General features: G+C 41.8%; 1 protein-coding gene across 3 annotated transcripts in view; it reads left to right on the plus strand.

Moving 5' to 3' along the window:
* Positions 1 to 4737: 4737 nt before the first annotated feature.
* TTK (TTK protein kinase) overlaps positions 4738 to 19965 on the plus strand; it is a 31700-nt gene continuing 16472 nt past the window's right edge. The window contains exons 1-9 of one of the 3 annotated variants that reach the window (XM_053381338.1): positions 4738 to 4941; positions 13361 to 13504; positions 14389 to 14614; positions 16263 to 16369; positions 16565 to 16708; positions 17705 to 17801; positions 17891 to 17957; positions 18046 to 18143; positions 19616 to 19697. In XM_053381338.1, coding sequence (XP_053237313.1) covers positions 4920 to 4941; positions 13361 to 13504; positions 14389 to 14614; positions 16263 to 16369; positions 16565 to 16708; positions 17705 to 17801; positions 17891 to 17957; positions 18046 to 18143; positions 19616 to 19697 — 987 coding nt within the window. In that variant the 5' untranslated portion in view covers positions 4738 to 4919. Of the gene's footprint in view, positions 4942 to 4991; positions 5126 to 13360; positions 13505 to 14388; positions 14615 to 16262; positions 16370 to 16564; positions 16709 to 17704; positions 17802 to 17890; positions 17958 to 18045; positions 18144 to 19615; positions 19698 to 19965 lie in introns of those variants that run through there. The other 2 variants (XM_053381340.1, XM_053381339.1) reach the window with 2 other exon arrangements.

The following is a 19965-nucleotide window of genomic DNA, read 5'->3' on the forward strand; positions in this document are numbered from 1 at the left end:
ACTAATAAAATGAATTTTAATAGGGACAAATGTCAGGTTCTACACTTAGACAGGAATATCCAGCTGCACCAGTTTACGATGGAAGACACCTGGCTTGTCAGCAGTACATGTGAAAAGGATCTAGGGATCTTAGTAGATCCCAAGCTTAACAGGAATCAACAATTTGATGCAGCAGCAAAAAAAGTGAATGCTATTCTAGGCTGCATCAACAGAAGTGTCTGTGTCAAAGGAAGCAATAGTACCACTCTATTCTGCCTTGGTCAGACCACACCTCAAATTTTGTGTCCAGTTCTGAGCACCACAATTTAAGAAAGATATTAACACGCTGGAATGTATGCAGAGCAGGGTGACCAAGATGCTCAGGGGTTTGGAAGCCAAGCCTTATGAGGAACAGTTGAGAGAGTTGCATATGTTTGGACTGCCCCCTTATTCCCTCACCCCAGTAATGCTAGATGAGTAGCACTCAGAAAGGGGTCGTTCTTTGCATCCCTGCTCTTCTAGTTAGTCACTGAAAGGCAGGAGAGAAGTAGAAAGACTGAAAAGGTAGCGGGGAGGACTCCCAAAGGAAAGCAATGGTCCCTGTAAAACCAATTAATCAATTTGCAAAGGCCAGAGTAAAGAAGCACATATTTAGCAACCAACAGAAGCTGTAAAAATATGGTACTAGAGGCACCTCTCTCGAGAGGTCTACATTCTCGAGGCTATCACTGAGATGGCCTCAATGTGGTTGTGCTATCTATATTTGTATCATGGGCAGCTGAAGATGGGAAGTGGGGCAAAGAGCACAGGAAAAATATAGTTGAAGAAGGTAGGTATGACTTGCCTCCCTTGCATCACATATAGGCTATGCTCACAGTCTTATTTAATATTGCAGATAAACCAACTACAGTATTGACAAATTACTGATAAATTCATGACAGACACACAAGACTTTCTGTTTGCCATGCAATTTACACAGTGCATTCATTTTTTAAAAAAGGTTGTTTGAATATCTGTTTAAAGTATTGCTATCACAACATCTAACACACACTAGGTGTGGTGAATATACTTTTGCAAGATTCATTTGTCGACTCTTGAGCATAAAAATGTGCCCAAGTGATGCTTAAGTGTTATGTTGAAATTAGAGTAACATGTATGGTCAAATCTAAAGCACTTTTCCACATAACAAGTTGAACACTTCACTGTCTCACACATTGCAGGTGTGTGCTGTTGTTACAACACCTACCGTAATAGGTGTGTCAGCTACCTTAAGGTGTGTACTTGCTTGCAAGAATGATTCTGTATCCTGACTTTCACATTAATATTCATCTAATCTTCCTCTAAGTAAGTGGCTTTGATTTAATTTTTAGCATTATGTGATAAGAGCACAGTCATCTGTCAGCAATGAAATAGGGATAGTAACCTGGATGATTCAGTTAATTGAACTTTTTGATACTGACAGAATTATTCTTCAATGTTTCCTTTGGAGACACATCTATTAAAAATATGGTTTACCAGAGCTTCTTAAGAACCTTAAGGAAGTATTTACATTAATGGTTTTAGGCTGTGCATTATAAACCCAGTTAACTAGCAAAAGTCCCTTTAAGATAGGTTAGTGTTTTATTTACTGCATTAAAATGTATTGGACTGGTATGTGTATTAACATCTGAATTAGGAGAGGCTATACAGTCCCTGGGGCAGTGCATGGATGCAGTTGTGAGATGAATGAGAAAAACCAAGCTGACCTAGAATCCTAGCAAGACAGAGGCACTGTCAGTGAATATTTCCTATGTCCAAGAAATTGGTCATGCCAACCCTGGACAGGGTTGCACTCCGCCTGAAAGAGTAGGATCACAGTCTGGGGGCACTTTTGGTTCCAGCTCTGTTACTGGAGGCTCAGGTAGCCTCTGTGGCTAGACTTGCCTTTTACCAACTGCAATTGATACAACCATTCCTCAGCTGGGGAAGTTGGGCCACAGCAGTTCATGCGTTGTCTACTTCAAGACTGGATTACTGCAATGTGCTCTATGTGGGGCTTCCCTTGCACTTGATTCAGAAGCTGTAGTTAGTCCAGAAAGTTGTAGCACAATTGCTGAAAACAGTGAGATCACAGAATCATAGAGCAGGAAGGACCACAGACAGCCATCTAGTCCAGCCCCTGCAATGCAGAAATCTCAACTAAATCATCCATGACAGATGGCTATCTTTCTTCTGCTTAAAAACCTCCAATGAAGTACAGTCCGTTGCTGTTCATGGGAGTCTGTTCCACTGTCAAACAGCTCTTACTGTCCAAAAGTTATCCGGGTTTAGTTGGAATCTCCTATAATGCTTGTGCTCAGAAAACTGCACTGGGCCAAGTTTCATGGGTGTAAAGCCCTTAACAACTTGAGACCTGTTTACCTCTGAGATTGCCTTACCCCATATATGGCCACATGACCACTTTGATCTGCAGAACTAGCACTATTATAACCACCATTCCATATTTGTAAAAAAACAGTATTTTAGTGTGGCAGCACCTGCACTCTGGAACTATTGCCATCTTCTTGGCACCCGCCAAAAACTTTTTTGTTTAGAAAAGCCTACCCAGCCTGTAAAATACTAATGTATGTTTCAATTTGTTTATAGTTTACTGCTGATTTATTTTTGAATGTTTTTTAAAGAGTTGTTTTTACTGACAATTTTCTCTCTCTTTGTAAACCACTTTGAGGGTTCTTGGGTGTGTGTTTTTTACAATCAAGCACTGTATGATTACATGAGATAAATAAATATTATGGTATAAAAATTAGTGAGTTGCTATTTATGGGGCGCGGGCGGCACTGTGGTCTAAACCACTGAGCCTAGGGCTTGCCGATCCGAAAGTCAGTGGTTTGAATCCCCGCAATGGGGTGAGCTCCCATTGCTCGGTCCCAGCTCCTGCCAACCTAGCAGTTCAAAAGCACGTCAAAGTGCAAGTAGATAAATAGGTACCACTCTGGTGGGAAGGTAAACGGCGTTTCCATGCGCTGCTCTGGTTCGCCACAAGCGGCTTAGTCATGCTGGCCACATAACCTGGAAACTGTACACCAGCTCCCTTGGCCAATAAAGCAAGATGAGCGCTGCAACCCCAGAGTCGTCCGCGACTGGACCTACGGTCAGGGGTCCCTTTACCTTTATTTATAGTTAGTTGATTTTTGTTGACGTTTAGCCGTGTCCGACTCTTCGTGACCCCATGGACCAGAGCACGCCAGGCACTCCTGTCTTCCACTGCCTCCCGCAATTTGGTCAAACTCACATTAGTAGCTTCGAGAACACTGTCCAACCATCTCGTCCTCTGTCGTCGCCTTCTCCTTGTGCGCTCAACCTTTCCCAACGTCATGGTCTTTTCCAGGGAGTCTTCTCTTCTCATGAGGTGACCAAAGTATTGGATCCTCAGCTTCAGGTTCTGTCCTTCCAGTGAGCACTCAGGGCTGCTTTCCTTCAGAATGGAGAGGTTTGATCTTCTTGCAGTCCATGGGACTCTCAAGAGTCTCCCCCAGCACCATAATTCAAAAGCATCAATTCTTCGGCAATCAGCCTTCTTTATGGTCCAGCTCTCACTTCCATACATCACTACCAGGAAAACCATAGCTTTAACTATACAGACCTTTGTCGGCCAGGTGATGTCTCTGCTTTTTAAGATGCTGTCTAGGTATTTATATTAATGACATGATTCTTATTTGTTTGATATCATCAAACGCCCCTGCACCTTTACTTAAAGACTGCACAACCTATGTACACATGCAGTTGATCTTACTGACTTCAACAATTTGTACACTTGCTTGAAAGGAAGCCCCCAGTGAAGTAAATGGGAATTGTTTGCAGACAAACCTGTTTAGAGCTGCCATGCGAAATACCTCACTTTTGGATATTACAGGTTCCACGAACTACCCACTCCACCACAGCACACATTGGCTTTCGGCACATCATTTTGTACTCTCTCTCACACAGAGAGAGAAGTAATTCCCATTGAGTTCAAGTTTAAGGCCTGCAGCCTTAAACGTCCAGACTGATCTTTTTCCTTTTTAGAAGAAAAATAACAATAAAGTAGAGAGAGAAGCTTAAGAGCTTAATGTGAGAATTTTGATTTCCTGCTGGACTCCCAAGATCTGTTGTTGATGTCCCCCTCCTCAAATTTATTTCCTTTATAAAGTCAAAACACTGGGGCCTGTATAGACTGCGCTGTCAAGTCCGTTTCATATTCTTTGGGTCAGTTTTGGGGTCGTCGTCTCCCACCCCCACCAATGATCTTCCTTGTGCAAAGGGAGGCAGCCAAGGCTGCTCCTAAGCAGCGCTGGAAAGCAGCTAGAGAGCTCGGAGAGTGGCGGGGCGGGGGGGTCGACGACGCAAGTCTCGCTATGGCCATTAAAGGCGCGTGGAGACTAGTTGCCACTGTCGAGCTGGGCTTCCCTGCCACCTCCGGCCTCAGCGGCGCTCCTGTTTTGTTACCTCACGTGCCCAAGAAGGGGCGGGGCCTCCCGCCTTCCATGACGTCACCCCTCACAGCCGCTCTCATCCCGCAGAGTCGGATTGAACGGACTGGCTGACGCGGAATGACTCTCGGGTGGCAGGGAGGGGCGGGGCTTTCTCTGCGTCATTGCAGCGCGCGCTCTGCCAGTTCCAAGGTTTCGCTTCGTTTCGGCTTTTCCGTCACGAGGGCCGCCGAACCCTTTTCGCGTCCACTTCCGCCCAAGCCCATAAGAAGCCGCCGGCGGCACATTGCGGAGGCGGGCGGAGTGTGTGGAGGGGGAAAGAAAGCGGCCCGCCGGCTCGTCAATCAAACAGCGCGCCAATCGGGAGCTGGGCGCATCTTTTTGGCGTTTACAGAACCGGCCAATCAGGAGCCAGTTTACTGTTGGTGACGGAATTTAAACTGAGGAAAGCGGTTATTCCCCACCCCCTTTCCGTGGAGCGTCCTGGGAGGCATGGAAAAATCAAAAACAAACGGTGAGTCTCGTCTTACCCGCCCGCCCCGGGTCCGGCGGCGGGGGCAGTTTAGCCTTTGCGGGTGTCTGGCTCGTTGGTGAGGAGGCTGCCCTCCGTTGCCTGCTTGCTCGCCCGGCCTTTTCTCCCCTGACGAGTGAGAGACCGTGTGGGTATATTACACAAGGAAGCATCCCTTGGGCTTTGGGTGAGCTGACCACATACAATATAAGAGAGCTGACCTTGGGAGGGGGGGTCCCTTGGTGGCTTCTCCCCACTGGCCGCTCTCAGTGCTGGGAACCAGTGCGGGATTTGCGTATAAGCTAAACAAGCTATAGCTTAGGGCCCTACTCTCTTGCCCCCCCCCCCAATTAAAGGAAGAAAAAACTACTATAATACCATATATAAGTATTATAATTATATTTAGTTGTATTTCAATTCAACAACTAAATACCATATTTTTCCATGTGTAACATGCCCCCATGTATAAGACGCCCCCTGTTTTTGGCATCCCAGAATTAAGAAAATGGGGCGAGATTGCCCCCGTGTATGACTACCCCCTCTTTGTTTCCCCAGTTTTTTTATTGATTTTCCAAATTTAAAACACACAAAAAGGAAAGACATTGCAATATTAAAAATAAAAACGAACATATAAACACCTAACTGTTAGAGGCCCAATTTAGTTTCCATTGTTAAGTGACTTCCTCAAATCCCTCCTAACTGAATTTCAATAGATCACATTGTAGCAGTTTTCCAATATCCACTTTTCAATAAAATTAACTTAATCAAATTACTATCTTCCTTCCTTTTCATAATATTTTCAATCCATAATGTTATACAATTCAACATATTTTAATCCTAGGCCAATTTGGTACATACAAGTTCTACCTAGGTTATATTAGAATATCTAGCTGAATAGTCCTTAAATTTCTTCCATTCTTCTTGATGTTCCTCCTCTTTCTGATCGCGGATTCTTCTAGTCAAGTCGGCCAGCTCCAAAAAGTCCAACATCTTCATCTGCCATTCCTCCACTGTTGGTATTTCTTGTGATTTCCAGTTTTTGGCTAGCAAAATTCTTGCTGCAGTTGTGGCATACAAAAACAGTCCAACATCTTTTTGGGGCAATTCCAGCCCTATTATTCCAAGTAGAGAGGCTTCAGGTTTCTTAATAAAATTATTTTAATAACATTATTTTTAGTAAAAAAACCCTAGTCTTACACATGGAAAAGTACAGTCCATATTTTGTTATGTGCAAATGGCTTTAGATACCTATTAGGTCCATAATTTACCATCTAGCATATATTCAACCCAAAAAACAGTGACAACAGGGCCCCATTAGCTGCAGTATCTTAGGGCCTCATCAAACCTACCATTAATATGGTCCTGCTGAGAACATAGGAAGCTACCTTATATTAAGCCAGACTACTGACCCATTTAATTCAGTATTGTCTTCCACGGTTTCACACAGCAGGCTTTTGCAGCTCCTTATCTTGAAATGATGAGGATTGAACCTGGGACCTTTTGCATGCAAAGCATGTGCTTAATAATAATATAATAATAATTTTTGCACCCTCCCCATCTTACTGGTTTGCCCCACACTTTGTGTGGCTTCCAACATATATAAAAACATAATAAAACATTAAACATCAACAAGCTTCTCTATACAGGACTGCCTTGAGGTATCTTCTAAAGGTTATCTAGTTACTCATCTCCTGAGCTACAGCCCTTTCCCCTACTAAATAAATAAAACATAGGGTTTTTTCCTTGTCTTATTCCCGTGCTGGGGACGGGGGACTTGATGTTTATTTTCATCCGTGTCTTCCTGGATGAAATTAAAAATCGAGCTTGAAGTCACATCTCTAAAATGCGATGTTGTATCAGAGGATTTATATGCCCCATCCTTCCATTAGTAGCATGTTGTTGCTAACAATATAGTCCAGCAATAAAAAATACTGGCAACAAAGCAACGTATGCAAAGTAGCAGTGTCAGCATAGAAGCTAATTACCGTATTTTTTGCCCTATAGGACGCACTTTCCCCCCTCCAAAAATGAAGGGGAAATGTGTGTGCGTCCTATGGGGCGAGTGCAGGCTTTCGCTGAAGCCTGGAGAGCGAGGGGGGTCGGTGCGCACCGACCCCTCTCACTCTCCAGGCTTCAGGAAGCTATCCGCTAGCCGTGGGAGACGCAGCTCTCCCACAGCTAGCGGAGACCTTGCCGGCACCCAGAAGCTTGGGGCGCGCTGAGCTCAGCACACCCCAAGCTTCGGGCTTAGCACAGCGCTCCGCTAGCCGTGGCTCCCACGGCTTGTGGATAGCAGCCTGTTCTGGGGGCTGGGGTCGGGGGAAGCTTGGGCTTCCCCCGCCCCAGCCCCGCACCTGGGGGGGAAATAATTTTTTTTCTTTATTCCCCCCCCCAAAAAAAAACTAGGTGCGTCCTATGGGGCCAAAAATACGGTATATTACTAAGACCTGGGCAAACAAAAAGCCCTAACCACAATTAATTAGGGAGTAACACTTTGCCTATTTCTCCACTATCACCAAACTCCTTTGCCCCCAACCAAATGAAAATATGAGCTCCATAAACTACTCTTTCTTGGTCAAATTGGAGCCACTGCATTTTTTAAATCAAACAAGAATTCATCTCCTTAAACCAGGACTTAATGTTGTCTAGGAAGGAAGAGATTATAAGTGCCTTCATAGTCAGAGTTCAGAGGATCTGAGGCTCCACTCTAAATGCAACTGACAGACTTTGAGGATGTTGCTTGAGTAGTGTTGAGTAGTGTTGCTATCCTAAAATATAGTAGCATTGCACAGATGAAACCAAACTAATTGTGGTGGCTGGTATTATTTATTAAATTTATACACCACCATTCTTCAAAAGTTCACAGGGCAATTTACAGCATAGGTAATAAAACTTCACAAATAGCTGTTATGCAGTCCAAACCTATTCACATTTACATATAAGTAAGCTGGTTACTAGTCTCTACCCATGGAAATATTCATTTGCCAACTGAGGAAAGCACTTCATACACCTGTCAAAATGGGCACTAGTCAATGGAGCTCGATGCCACAATATATCTGCTTATACTACAAGATTATTTATTGCTGTTTTTTGTTGCAGCAAATGTGGCTAATACCTTATAATTACATGCTTACGAGGTTACATGTTTACAAACTCTTGCAAGTCTATATTTGTTCAAGATACTGGGATCATTTGAAGGTGCGGGAGTGGTTTGGTAAATAAAAAATTATCTGGTTTAATCAGTGGCATAAACCAAGTAAAATTCTTGATTGCCAGTGGGAGAAGTTGTATAACTTTGTAATATTGTAATTGCAATTTCTCTCACCCCCACATAAGTGAGACTTGGGGCACTGAGTCTGGTGTTGGTGTAACACAGTGTTTGTTTCTTAATTCTCTTCTACTTGTGTGACAGTGTGGGAAATCTTTACCTATTTAGGGCAAGTCTCAAACTAGCTATCTGTAATCTTGCTCCTTTAGGATTAATTTCAAATAATTATTTAAAATCATTCTCCCAAGATTGTGTAGGATTTATTGCTCTTCGGGTTTGTGTGCATCTGTGTTAGAAAATGAATGTTTGAACTTACTATTGGCATTTCCAATTTGTTTCATTTCAAGATGCAGTTAAGATGCTCTTTATCTGAATGTGTTAGATTCCCTTCCCTTCCTGGATACAATTAAGCATAGTCCTTGATTGGCCAACATGTTAAACTCTTTTGCACTCTGGAGGCTGCCTACAACAACAGTATTTCTTGGCTAAATCCCAGAGTTGAAACTTTGATATCATCATCCTTTGGCCGTTGAATCTTCTGAGAATGTTCCCATTCACCTCCTAACTCTTCACATCTTATGATAGTCATTCTAGTTTGTGACACAACATGATAAAAGCAGTCCACTAGCATCTCAGTTAAGCCTCCAACCTCTGATGTGAAACCTGCCAGGCTGCCATACAGACTTAATGGGCTCCATTTAGCTTGGTGGGTTACAGTTCTGGTTGAACATTTTGCTTGACAGGCCCATTTTACTTTATTGCTTTTTGGTCTGTTTGGTTTGTGATTGCAATTCCTTTGCAATTTTAGTCAAATTTTTTGGGTCGTATACACAGATGGTGAATGCACAGGGGTTTGTGCTCTGGCTCTGGTGTGGACGGCCCTGGGTTTGGGCTCTGGCGTGGGTGGTCCAGGCTCGGGTGCAGGCGATATAGGCTCAGGTTTGGGCGCAGACTCTTGAAATATGGCAGCCTAAAATTTGGGCGACCTCCCCTGAAAATGCTCAAAGTTGTACTGTTTGATGTTTAAAATATCGATTTTAAATTTTGGGTTAAAAAAATAGGGGTCGCCTGATACCTGGGGGTGTCTTATATACAGAAAAATTTGGTACTTACATCTAGATTATTTCTCTCCCTGTCCCCGCCAAAAAAAAAAAAGAATAGCAGAAAGAGGAGGGAAGTATACATAATTCACAAATCTAAAGCAACAAATCATAATGAGATTGCGTACAATGTTTGTCAATGATTTGCAGTTCATCCCTGATAAGGGGGACTTGGTGCAAAATGATAGAAATGTACTGTTGGTATTATTGCCTCCAGTGATACTTAATCCCAATCAGTCTGATTTTCATTGTTAATCCCTCTGTTTAAATTGAAAAAATATATTACTATTATATTACTGCTAAGTTTCATTCAGTTCTGAATATGTGGAAACCAAGAGACCACTCCTCTTAGGTTTTTCACAAGTTACCTTCAAGGAGGATGTGTTAAGGTATATTGTGAATGAAGCAATGCCTCTAGCTGTGCCTCTGACACTCCTTTTTATATAAAATTGCAAGGCGGATACCACCTGCCCTTAAGGATGAGTCTTGCCACAGTTCACAGGTACGCCTCAGATGAAATTGATTCCCAGCTGCCCTCAGGGCATACTACAGGTACGCCTCAGATGAAATTGATTCCCAGCTGCCCTCAGGGCATACTATAGAAACTCAGTTATTTTGCTTATGTTAAGGAGCTAAGCAGATCTTGGCCTACTTTGCCACTAAAATCTGATCCAAACCTGTTTATACCCTTTCGTTGTAAAATCTTGCGCTTTGGAAGTTTTGTTTCCTGATAACCAAAGTTTAATTGAAGAAACAATTTGATGTTTTGGTCCCAATAGAAAGTACTTTGTTTGCAAACAGGACAAACAACTTAAATATTTACAATTTACATTTGTTGAACAAGTTCTACATTTGTATAGAGAACAGCAATTCAAAAACAAAAAGGTAATGCTATATAAACTTTCATTTCTCACAATTAAAAACCCACAATAGGAGCAGGTTTCAATAAAATATCACTTAATTCTGTAGGAAAAGTAACCTTTTGCCCTGAAACACTGTAGTCTTAACCAGCGATGTAAGGAGAAACACTGCATGGGTCTACTGAACCTCTCTGAAGCTGGTTTCACATTTTGTGAGTTTCCCGCTACTACAGTGGTCATTGAGGAATTAATCTGGTGCTCTTCGTTCTGCAGGTTACTGCTCTATTCCTTCTGGAGAAGAGGCTGCTATCTTATCTAGTAGAGCTGCCTCAACAGACTCACAATCCATTTAGTAGAACTGGCTCCCTTTGTGACAAATTGGCAATAACTTTGATCTAAATAGGCAGCATCCCTGTAAGCTTTCCAGGAAGCTCCAGAAACTGAGCTGAGACTTGAGGAAGCAAGTGTTTATTAAGTAAAGCAAACATTTGCAATGAGACTAGAGGTGAAGGTTTTCTCTGAAGCAGAGGGAATCATCGAGGGGGTAAAGGTAAAGGTACCCCTGCCCGTACGGGCCAGTCTTGACAGACTCTAGGGTTGTGCGCCCATCTCACTCAAGAGGCCGGGGGCCAGCGCTGTCCGCAGACACTTCCGGGTCATGTGGCCAGCATGACATCGCTGCTCTGGCGAGCCAGAGCCGCACACGGAAACGCCGTTTACCTTCCCGCTAGTAAGCGGTCCCTATTTATCTACTTGCACCCGGGGGTGCTTTCGAACTGCTAGGTTGGCAGGCGCTGGGACCGAACAACAGGAGCGCACCCCGCTGCGGGGATTCGAACCGCCGACCTTTCGATCAGCAAGCCCTAGGCGCTGAGGCTTTTACCCACAGCGCCACCCGCGTCCCTTCATCGAGGGGGAGAGACTGATATAATGAGTGAAAGAAAAGGGAAGGGAAGTCGAGATGAAAGGCTTGTTACCTACCCCTGGTTTGCTGATAGGCACTGAGAAGGTGAGGGAGCATCCTCAGTGGCAGATAAAGCAAGGTGTTCTCAGGCTATTCTTGGACACCTATTGGGTAGGGGAACAAAGAACGGGGGTGGCTATCCCAGGCTGCAGTAGGTTTTCACTGCGTAGGACTGCAGGATAATTGATTGAAAAGATGATATCCAGCTGAGAGCGTCAAGAGTGGGTTGAGCATCATGGCAGGTCTCGAAAGCATACCAATCATAGCAGTCTAAAGACAGTTATACTTGCAAGAAAATAAAACACAAGGTTTTTCATAGGAGAATAAAAGGTGGAGGAGCCAGAGCTATTTTGGGTTGTAGATACATGGTGCTTGTGTCAGATTAAGTACCCCATGATGGTAGTGATAGCTCATTCAGGAATGAAAACCCATTGTTGAAGAGAGAAGCCAATTCCATTCTGTTGAATTTCCAATCTAGAGAAAAATGAGAAAATGATTAATATGCTTGAATGATTATGGGTTGTATCAGTGCTTTTTTTCTTTTAAAAAAATGTTTAGGGGTACTCTCATTTGCCTACTAATATTGAAATACTGCCCCTCAATGTGGCCAAACTTTAGATTCACAAAATGTTTAGGGGTATGCATACCCCTGTGTCCCCCCAGAAAAAAAACACTGGGTTGTATCCAAGGATGTTTCTGTGTGAGTGAAATGGACTTCCATTTGTGCAATGGAAACAATCCGCCCTGCTGCATAACCCCAATATCTCCAAAGGGTTGTGGTACCCTCTATAACAGATTTGGGGAGGGTGCAGGAGGCTGGAGAAGCGAAGAGAAGACGGGGAAGTTCTTCTGTGCAAATGACATTGAATTTGACCCCGTGCTTTGTTTAATTGAAACAAATCCCTAGGGTTGTTGGCAAGAAGAGAATTTAAGATTTTTAGCAAAACATTGCAAAGGTTTGCTAATAGAAGTACTGTACAGAAATTACTTCAGATGTGATTCCCTTGTCTTCCACCTGAACATACGGAAGTTGTATAATACTTGCTTCACCCCAGAGATATGGATGGGAATAGTTTAAGGGTGGATTGGGGTGGGACAAATGTGGCAACTCTCTAGGGTGGCCTTTCACTATTTCAACAGGTTGTAGCTGTTGCAATCTCTGTTTGCATCTTGCTATATCACAAGTAGATTACTGACAGCAAACGGGCACATACATGTATGTGTGATTGTGTCACGTCTTCAGAAGAGTTGCTTGACTGGCTTTGTGGGAATATACAGGATTTTGGCTTTTTTTTTTAAGCTAGGGAAAGGGCAAATACCTGTTCTTGCCCATCAAGTTACTTAATGGGTTTCCCCCCCGTAATCTAATACATTTACTTCAAAGTAAGTCCTATTGAGTCACTTGATTTCCCTCCTAAATGTATATGATTAGGGTAGAAGCTTGAGAGAGCAATTGCGTGGCATGGCAAGATCCATCGGGATGCAGTGGGCCTCTGGCTCATCCAGTTGATTTCTGGCTTATTTGGCATTATGTTCCCAATCCCAGCCCAGCCAAATATATGTGGGTGTAACATGCTCAGCTGAACCTGATGTGGCTTGGCAACCCAGCATAAAACACTAGTTTAAATACTTGTTTTCCCTCTGCCAGTCTTAGGTAGAACAGTAGCATATATGCTGCTAAGTGGGATTTGGATCTCATGTAACTTTACACTGACTTAATCTACACCAGCTTGCTTTACACCAACTTAAAGTTTTTTTGCGTTATAAAAGTACATACATTGTCTCTATTTTCAGACCATAAAGTCCATTTTACAGATCAGTTATATTTGATGTGAGACTTAATATTGTATACAGTATAAGGTTGGGGGATAAGAGAGGTGGGAAGAGAAGAGGGGCATCGTTGAACCCAATGTGTTTTGACTTATATACAATTTTGTCTTTAGGCGTAATCCCAGAACATAGCACTTGCACAAATTGTGTATTTACTGTATTACTCTTTCATTGAAATAATTAAACAAATTATTTATTTAACAAAAATTATATGCTGTTTGGTTGTAAGAAGACCCTATAACAATATAAATAGCATTAGGTATAGGATTAAGACATGTTTAGTAATTGGACCAAAACATTAGCAACGAAGGAATTTGTTTCACACACCCCCATAGTCTCCAGTTACATATCTGTAACATTTGTTACCTTTTGTATTCAACACTGACTTTTCTTTTTCTAGAAATGCAGGAAGAAGATTTAAGTGAAAATGGTATGTTTGTTGCTTCTATTATGAGTAGGGTTCAAGACCTGAAAAGCAAATATAAAAATGATGACAATACTACAGCTGAGCTTAACATCACCAAGGCATCAGTGGATACAACAGGTATGTAGTATTTTGTGACTGCTGATTGGTAGTGCTTTCAAAGCCCTTTATGCAGCTCTTCCAAAGTGTCTGACAACCAGATGTTTCTGAAATGCTGCACAAACCACTATGGAAGCTCTGTGATTGCTGTTTGGGGAGCGCTGATCACACAACTTAGAACTCACTTTCTGCAAGTTGCTTCCTAAACTCTTAACAATTAGCTAGTTGCTTCACAAGGGACTTGGGGGGGGCATGGGGAGCTTCTTTTTTTAAAAGGAGCATTTTTATTTCTTTCCTGAGGAAACAGTTTGAATTCAAAGTGGATCCCTCAGCACTTTGAATACACTTCTTTTTCTGATGTGGGAAAAATGCTCCAATTTTAAGAGTCTTTCCCCTTCTGTTCAAACTTCAAAAGGGTTTCCATTGTTCTGTTTTGCTGAGATTTTTTTATCAGAATTTTTGTGGCTCTAGTGATCTTATTTGCAGAGAAGCTTGGTGCTTTTTAAGACTTGGATAATTGTTTTTCATTTGATTTGCTAGCACCCCTCTTAAATCCTTCTTGCAACCCAGTTCTGTGATGCCACTTCAAGTCCACACCACTAGATGGCTTGTGCCATGGCATGTGGAAAATAAGAACACTTTTGGCAAGTGGAACACAACTGACATTTGGGTGTTGTATCATTTCTGTTGTTGTTTGTTGCTTGCTGCAGTGCCCTTCAAAACAAAAGGTAGGTTTGCCCATTCTAGGTCAGAAGGTAGTAGCTTGGCCATTTCTAGAGTGATGAATCAAAATGTTGGAACCAAAAGAAACTAAAACGTGTGTTGTTTTAATGGTTCCTTTAGACTGCATTTTGTTCTTTATAACAAAAATCTTAACAATGCTTTTCTCTTGGGTTTTTTTTTAGATAACTCTGGAACTGTTAATCAGATTATGATGACTGCAAATAATCCTGAAGATTGGTTAAATCATTTGCTTAAACTGGAGGCCAAGTGCACTCCTCAGGCTGACATCAGCTTGTTAAATAGACTGATTGGTTGTTACAGGCAAGCAGTTGCATCATTGTCTGCAGAAAAATACCATCAGAATGAAAGCTATGCTCGCATCTTGGTTAGATTTGCAGAACTGAATGCGTAAGTATTCATATCTGGCAAACAGAAAGTTTCAACATTTGTCTTTTACCCTCAGTGCAATTACAACTCCTTAATCTTTGTATGGAAGATGATTCTGTTGCTTACAATAGGGAGCTAGTTGGACATTTATTGACCACTGTATGACTCATGATTGCAAGGATTTGGGGAGATATTGCTGGAGCTGATATGGCACAGAAAGGCATGGGATAGTGTATCAGTGGAAAAGTTAACATTTTAATTAGAAGTACCCAGAGTTCAATGTAGAACAGAAGTTTATTTCCGTCTGGTTTGATTTTGTGACCTATGTCAATATCCAAGAACATAGTTGGTCTCCGCCACTGGCATTTATAACAACCTGGTTAAGTTGAAGTGTCGTGATTTCTTTGTGTCTTTTCTTCTTACGTGCCTTTTTTATATCCCCATTTCCTGAATTTGCAACATAAAACATTTTATTTTGGTTATACTTACCTGATACTGTCCCTGAAGATTACTGTATACATTTTATACACTCCCAGTGTTTGATATTTGTTTGTAATTGCTATGATACCCAAGTTAAAAGGAAAAAAATCATACGTCGGTTGTTGATATTACATATCGTATTTTTCCGTGTATAAGACGATGTTTTTTGTTTAAGGCAAATACACCATTATTGTAGGATGCCTAGGGTGGTGTGGTGTAGTTGATGTTGACACCGTGCTCCAGCATTCACATCACCTCCTTGGTGTCTCCGCTTAAGCAGGGGGCCAGGAAGGTGGTTCCTTTTCCCGCTCCCTATTGCTAGCTATTGCCCACTGCCTTGCCCTGTCTGCCTATGTGCCTCAGCAGTGGTGCTCCACACCCAGGAGGAGGCAGGGAAGCCAAGCACCACCTGATTCCCCCACACCACCGGTAGATTTTTTGGGTGAACAAGCTCAACAACTTCAGGCGATCTTGGGTGTTTAAAGTTTTGATTTCTTAATTTAGGGTTCCAAAAAATAGGAGTCGTCTTACACATGGGGTCATCTTATTCATGGAAAAATACGGTAATTGCTTTGATGCTTAGGACTGAATATATGAATATATATCTAATGCCACTAGAAATGAAGGCACAGTCAGCATTTGTTCAATAGACAATATATCAGGTTCCCATCTTTTGGAATTGCAGTTCTTTGTGCATTGGGAAGACAAGGTAATATTGAAAATTTGATTTTCTTATTGTGAACATTAAATAAAATGTGTCTTGACCACACCTGGAAGGTGGCTTCCTTCATGTACTTACGTAACATTTAAGAGATTTTGAGAGGGAGTGGAGCTTGCTAGTGGAAGGCATTTCCCCCCAATACCAGCAGTAAACAGTGTAAAAGAAGGACTATGGTATAGGACTACCTCTGTCTAAATTCTGCAAGGAAGAGTGCATCCAGGATAGGATTTTTGACTGGAAAGAGTGAGTACAGATAATTTGCAGGCTACCTCGTTTGCTGTACAGTATGTATTGTGACACATACTAACCTCTGGTCGAAAACAATTTAATTTTCTTTGGGCTAATTTGTAAGCACTGCAAAATTTAGGTGGCATCACCCTTTTCCCAGTAAACAAATAACATTTGCATGCATGTGTGAGGCAGGGTGAATGATTGAAACACTTGTTTCAAACCATTGTTTCTTTGCAGCACTGGAGACCCAGAAGAGGCACGCGATCAGTTTCATCTTGCCAGACTAACCTGCAGTAAATTTTCTTTTGTTCATGTGGCTTTCGCGCAATTTGAACTCTCTCAAGGTATGTGGATACAGATTTACTCAACATTTGGCATGGCTAAGCTTTGTTACTGACCACATCTCCTATCCTGGATAATGGTTGTAAAATGCTAACAGCTTGGAAAGGGATACTGTTATTTATTTTTTAAAGTCACACCCACACCCACACACACCCCGTTTTAGCACAAAGTTCATTATTTCGTATTTTTTAAATTAGGAAATCTGAAAAAAGCTAAACAGCTGCTTGAAAAAGCTGCAGAAGTTGGAGCACTTCCAGTAGAAATGTTGGAAATTGCTGTAAGAAACTTAAGTTTACAAAGAAAGCAGCTACTTTCGGTTGAAGACAAAGAGAATTTGACAGGTGAGTCTGAAGCAGACTATAGGGTGAAATTGAGTGTTGCACTAAGGTGATCGTATATCAGCACAAGCAGTTCTCCCCTCTTCTGCTACTGCATGCTGAGTGTTCTGCTAGCCCCTCCCCCCCGAGCCGATGGGAGGGGGCTTGGGGGGAGGAAAGGAGGGAAAGCCCCTTTGCACTCCTGGAACTTGGGGTGCTGTCTCCTGCAGATTTAGCTGAATCTGGTTTAGTTGATTTAGCTGAATCTGGTCCATTTTGTTGAAATTAAAAGGCTTCTCCTCCCATGAGCCTGGCTTCCCTCTTTCCTGCCCTATCTCCATATATCCTGTTTCCTCCCTCCCGTGTGCCATATTTCTTACCTTTCACACTTGAATCCATGCGCACATGGACAGAGTCAAGCCACCACCAGTCCTTCGCTTTTCCAACCAGTTCAAGGGTTGTTGCTGTCCAATCAGAATGGCAGTGGGTGTGTGCAGTAAACCCTTTAGATTTCTCTTAAGTGATATAAATGGTGTGGAAGGCAACAGATTATTGCAGCTCTCTGGGGGAATCCATGGACACTTCATTATGATCCCAGACGTACGTGTTTCCATGCTTCCTAGCTTGCTTTTGCAGCCAATGGGCTAGAAAGAAACTTGAGATTTTCAAGAAACTAAATACAGTGCTCATACCAATGCCTCTCACTCACTTCTGTGAAATCCCAGCATTTACACAGAGCTGAATATAGTTAACATAATAGACGGTGGGAGAAAATAATCTTTCTGTGTTAAGTTTGGAGTCATGACCAATATAACGTAGACATTCACTCAGGTGCCACAGTTGTATTCAATCTAATCCTTGTTGTATTGGGAAAATAAACTCCTTAAAGATCACTACAGTGTGGTTAAAAGGTATATAAAGCCTGCTTTGTTCTCCTTGTTGTAAATCAAATACCCAACTTTTGGTATTTAAACAACTAAAATATTTAATTTTTTCTCTTAATAAATTACATGTTTACAGCTCTAAACTCTCATAATGAAGCTGGAAACTTCCTGAATAGGAAAATAAATGTTGATTCTAATGAGATTTCTGCCAGTACTCATAGTTCTTGCCATGGGTAAGTAAATCCAAATATTGTGTGGAATTATTTTTATTTTATTTCCAAGTGCTGTGGTACAATTAGAACTGCCCAACTCTCTTTTTCAGGGAGAAAAAGTATTTTCCTCAGGAAAGTGAACGCAAACCATTGAAGCAATTAAATAAGTCTAACAAGGTAGACCTGTTTAAACATTTGTGTATTCTTGTATTTGATTTTTTGCAATGGAGTTGAGTTCTACTTCCACTTCCATTTCCATTTTCAGATGCGTCCGTTTGGAAGAGTTCCTTTCAGATTAGTAAGTGATGATGAGGATGACTCTGTGGGGATGGATATTCCATGTACAACTAGTATTGCAAAGAGGTACAGTCCCTTTTAAACTCACAAACACTTAAGTATCTCTTGATTGAACAAAGATATAAAGCACAATCCATTATTCTGGTGCGTGAACTTGTGGCTCACTGCAAAAGGGAACAGAGGGGTAGATGAATCAAATAGGATGTACACCAGATATTTCCATTGAGAATAATGGCCAGTATGTACTGATCTATGCACGCCCAACAACCAGCCAAAAGGAAGGATGACGGTTTTATTAAGTCATTTATTAGTCTACTCGAGAAAACAAATAGTCCATATACAGATTTTCAACCGCTTTGTTGCCCGTAGTAAACATATGAACAACTGTGATTTATGGAATGCTCTCTGCCTAGCACTAGCTGTCATCATTTGGGGCCTGGGCAAAAGACATTTTTGTTTTCCCAGGATTTTTAGCAGCACTAATTTAATTGTACTCCAGTAGTTATGCAATTTTTATAATTTTAATTGTTTTACTTGGTTTTGAATTGCTTTGTGGCTTTCTTCTTAGTGGCAAGCAATAGATGCATTTAAGAAGGCTAAAGCTCTGAGTGTCAGCAGTGAAAATTATTCCTCCCAATTCTGAACTGCACAGGTGGGGCATGGATTGTCTTGGTAGAGTTCCTTATCCCCTTCCAAGCTCCAAAGTATGAAATAAGCTGAGCTGGTTAGGATGGGAAGCATTTTTCCCACCTCACTTTTCTGCAGAGAAGAGTGGGTAGCTCTTGCAGCTACTGCTTAATAGGACTCTACTGCCAACATCAGCTAAAAACCACATATTTACATCCTCTCCTGAAGGGCAGGTGTAAAGTAAGGTTACCAGACATCCTCGTTTCCTGGGGACAGTCCCTGGATTTACAAATCAGTTGCCTGACAAAATCCATTGAAGTTGAAAAGTGTCCCCGGATTCATTGAAAAAATCTGGTAACCATAGTATAAAGGGGCATCCTGGAGCTGATGGTTAATAGTGGGGTTCCAAGCCCCTTTGTTGACCAACCAATAGCAGCAGCTTTAAATAAAATGTAGAAAATATTTAAAACTGCAAGCAGCTACCTGTAACTTGTGGTTGATGCATGGGACAGCTAGTGCTAGTAGCTGAGACTGCACTGTGTCTGTCTCTGTGAATTTGAGGGGTTTAGTTCCAAACATTATCTACCGTAAGTTTATGTTTAGCTTGACAGATGCTATTTCTTCCACATTTCAAGTCATTAGTGTTTCACAAGCTTTATTTTTACATCCCTATTGGGGTCTTTTGATTTGTCGTACGCCATTTGGGTTTGTTCTTAATAATGGCAACATTTGCTGCAGGGGACTCCGTAATGCATAAATGCCAGTCTTTTAATTTTAACATGATGCTATGCAATTGTTTTCTGTGCTTATACCTGAGCAGATTTGTGTATTTGTACTTTCCTGGACAAATGCAGATCAACTTGTGCGGGCTTAGTGTTAACAGACAATTAATGTTTTGTTTGATAAATTAGGAAAATATCTGACAGCAATTTGAGCCAGTTGCCACTGTGTGAGTCAAAACCTAATGGAAGCGATATACCAGGAGACTTGAAGGTAATTTGAATGTTCTTACTCAAGTTAATGGTCATGGTTGATAAGATTGCAAGTGGGGGATGCAGAAATAGGCTCAGAATGTGTAGACAAAGTAGGAGTTTAGTAACACCGTGATACAAAAACAGATTAACTTGGTATTAAATGTGGAAATACAAAGTAAGCAAACTACTCACTGCTGCTACTGAGGGTGGTTTCCCTCCTTGCCTCATTCAGATATACACTAAGTGTGCAACATACACTCATTTAACTTGTGTGTGTTCAGACTTGT

The sequence above is a fragment of the Podarcis raffonei genome, chromosome 3 (assembly GCF_027172205.1).
Source record: "Podarcis raffonei isolate rPodRaf1 chromosome 3, rPodRaf1.pri, whole genome shotgun sequence".
Classification (NCBI taxonomy): domain Eukaryota; kingdom Metazoa; phylum Chordata; class Lepidosauria; order Squamata; family Lacertidae; genus Podarcis; species Podarcis raffonei.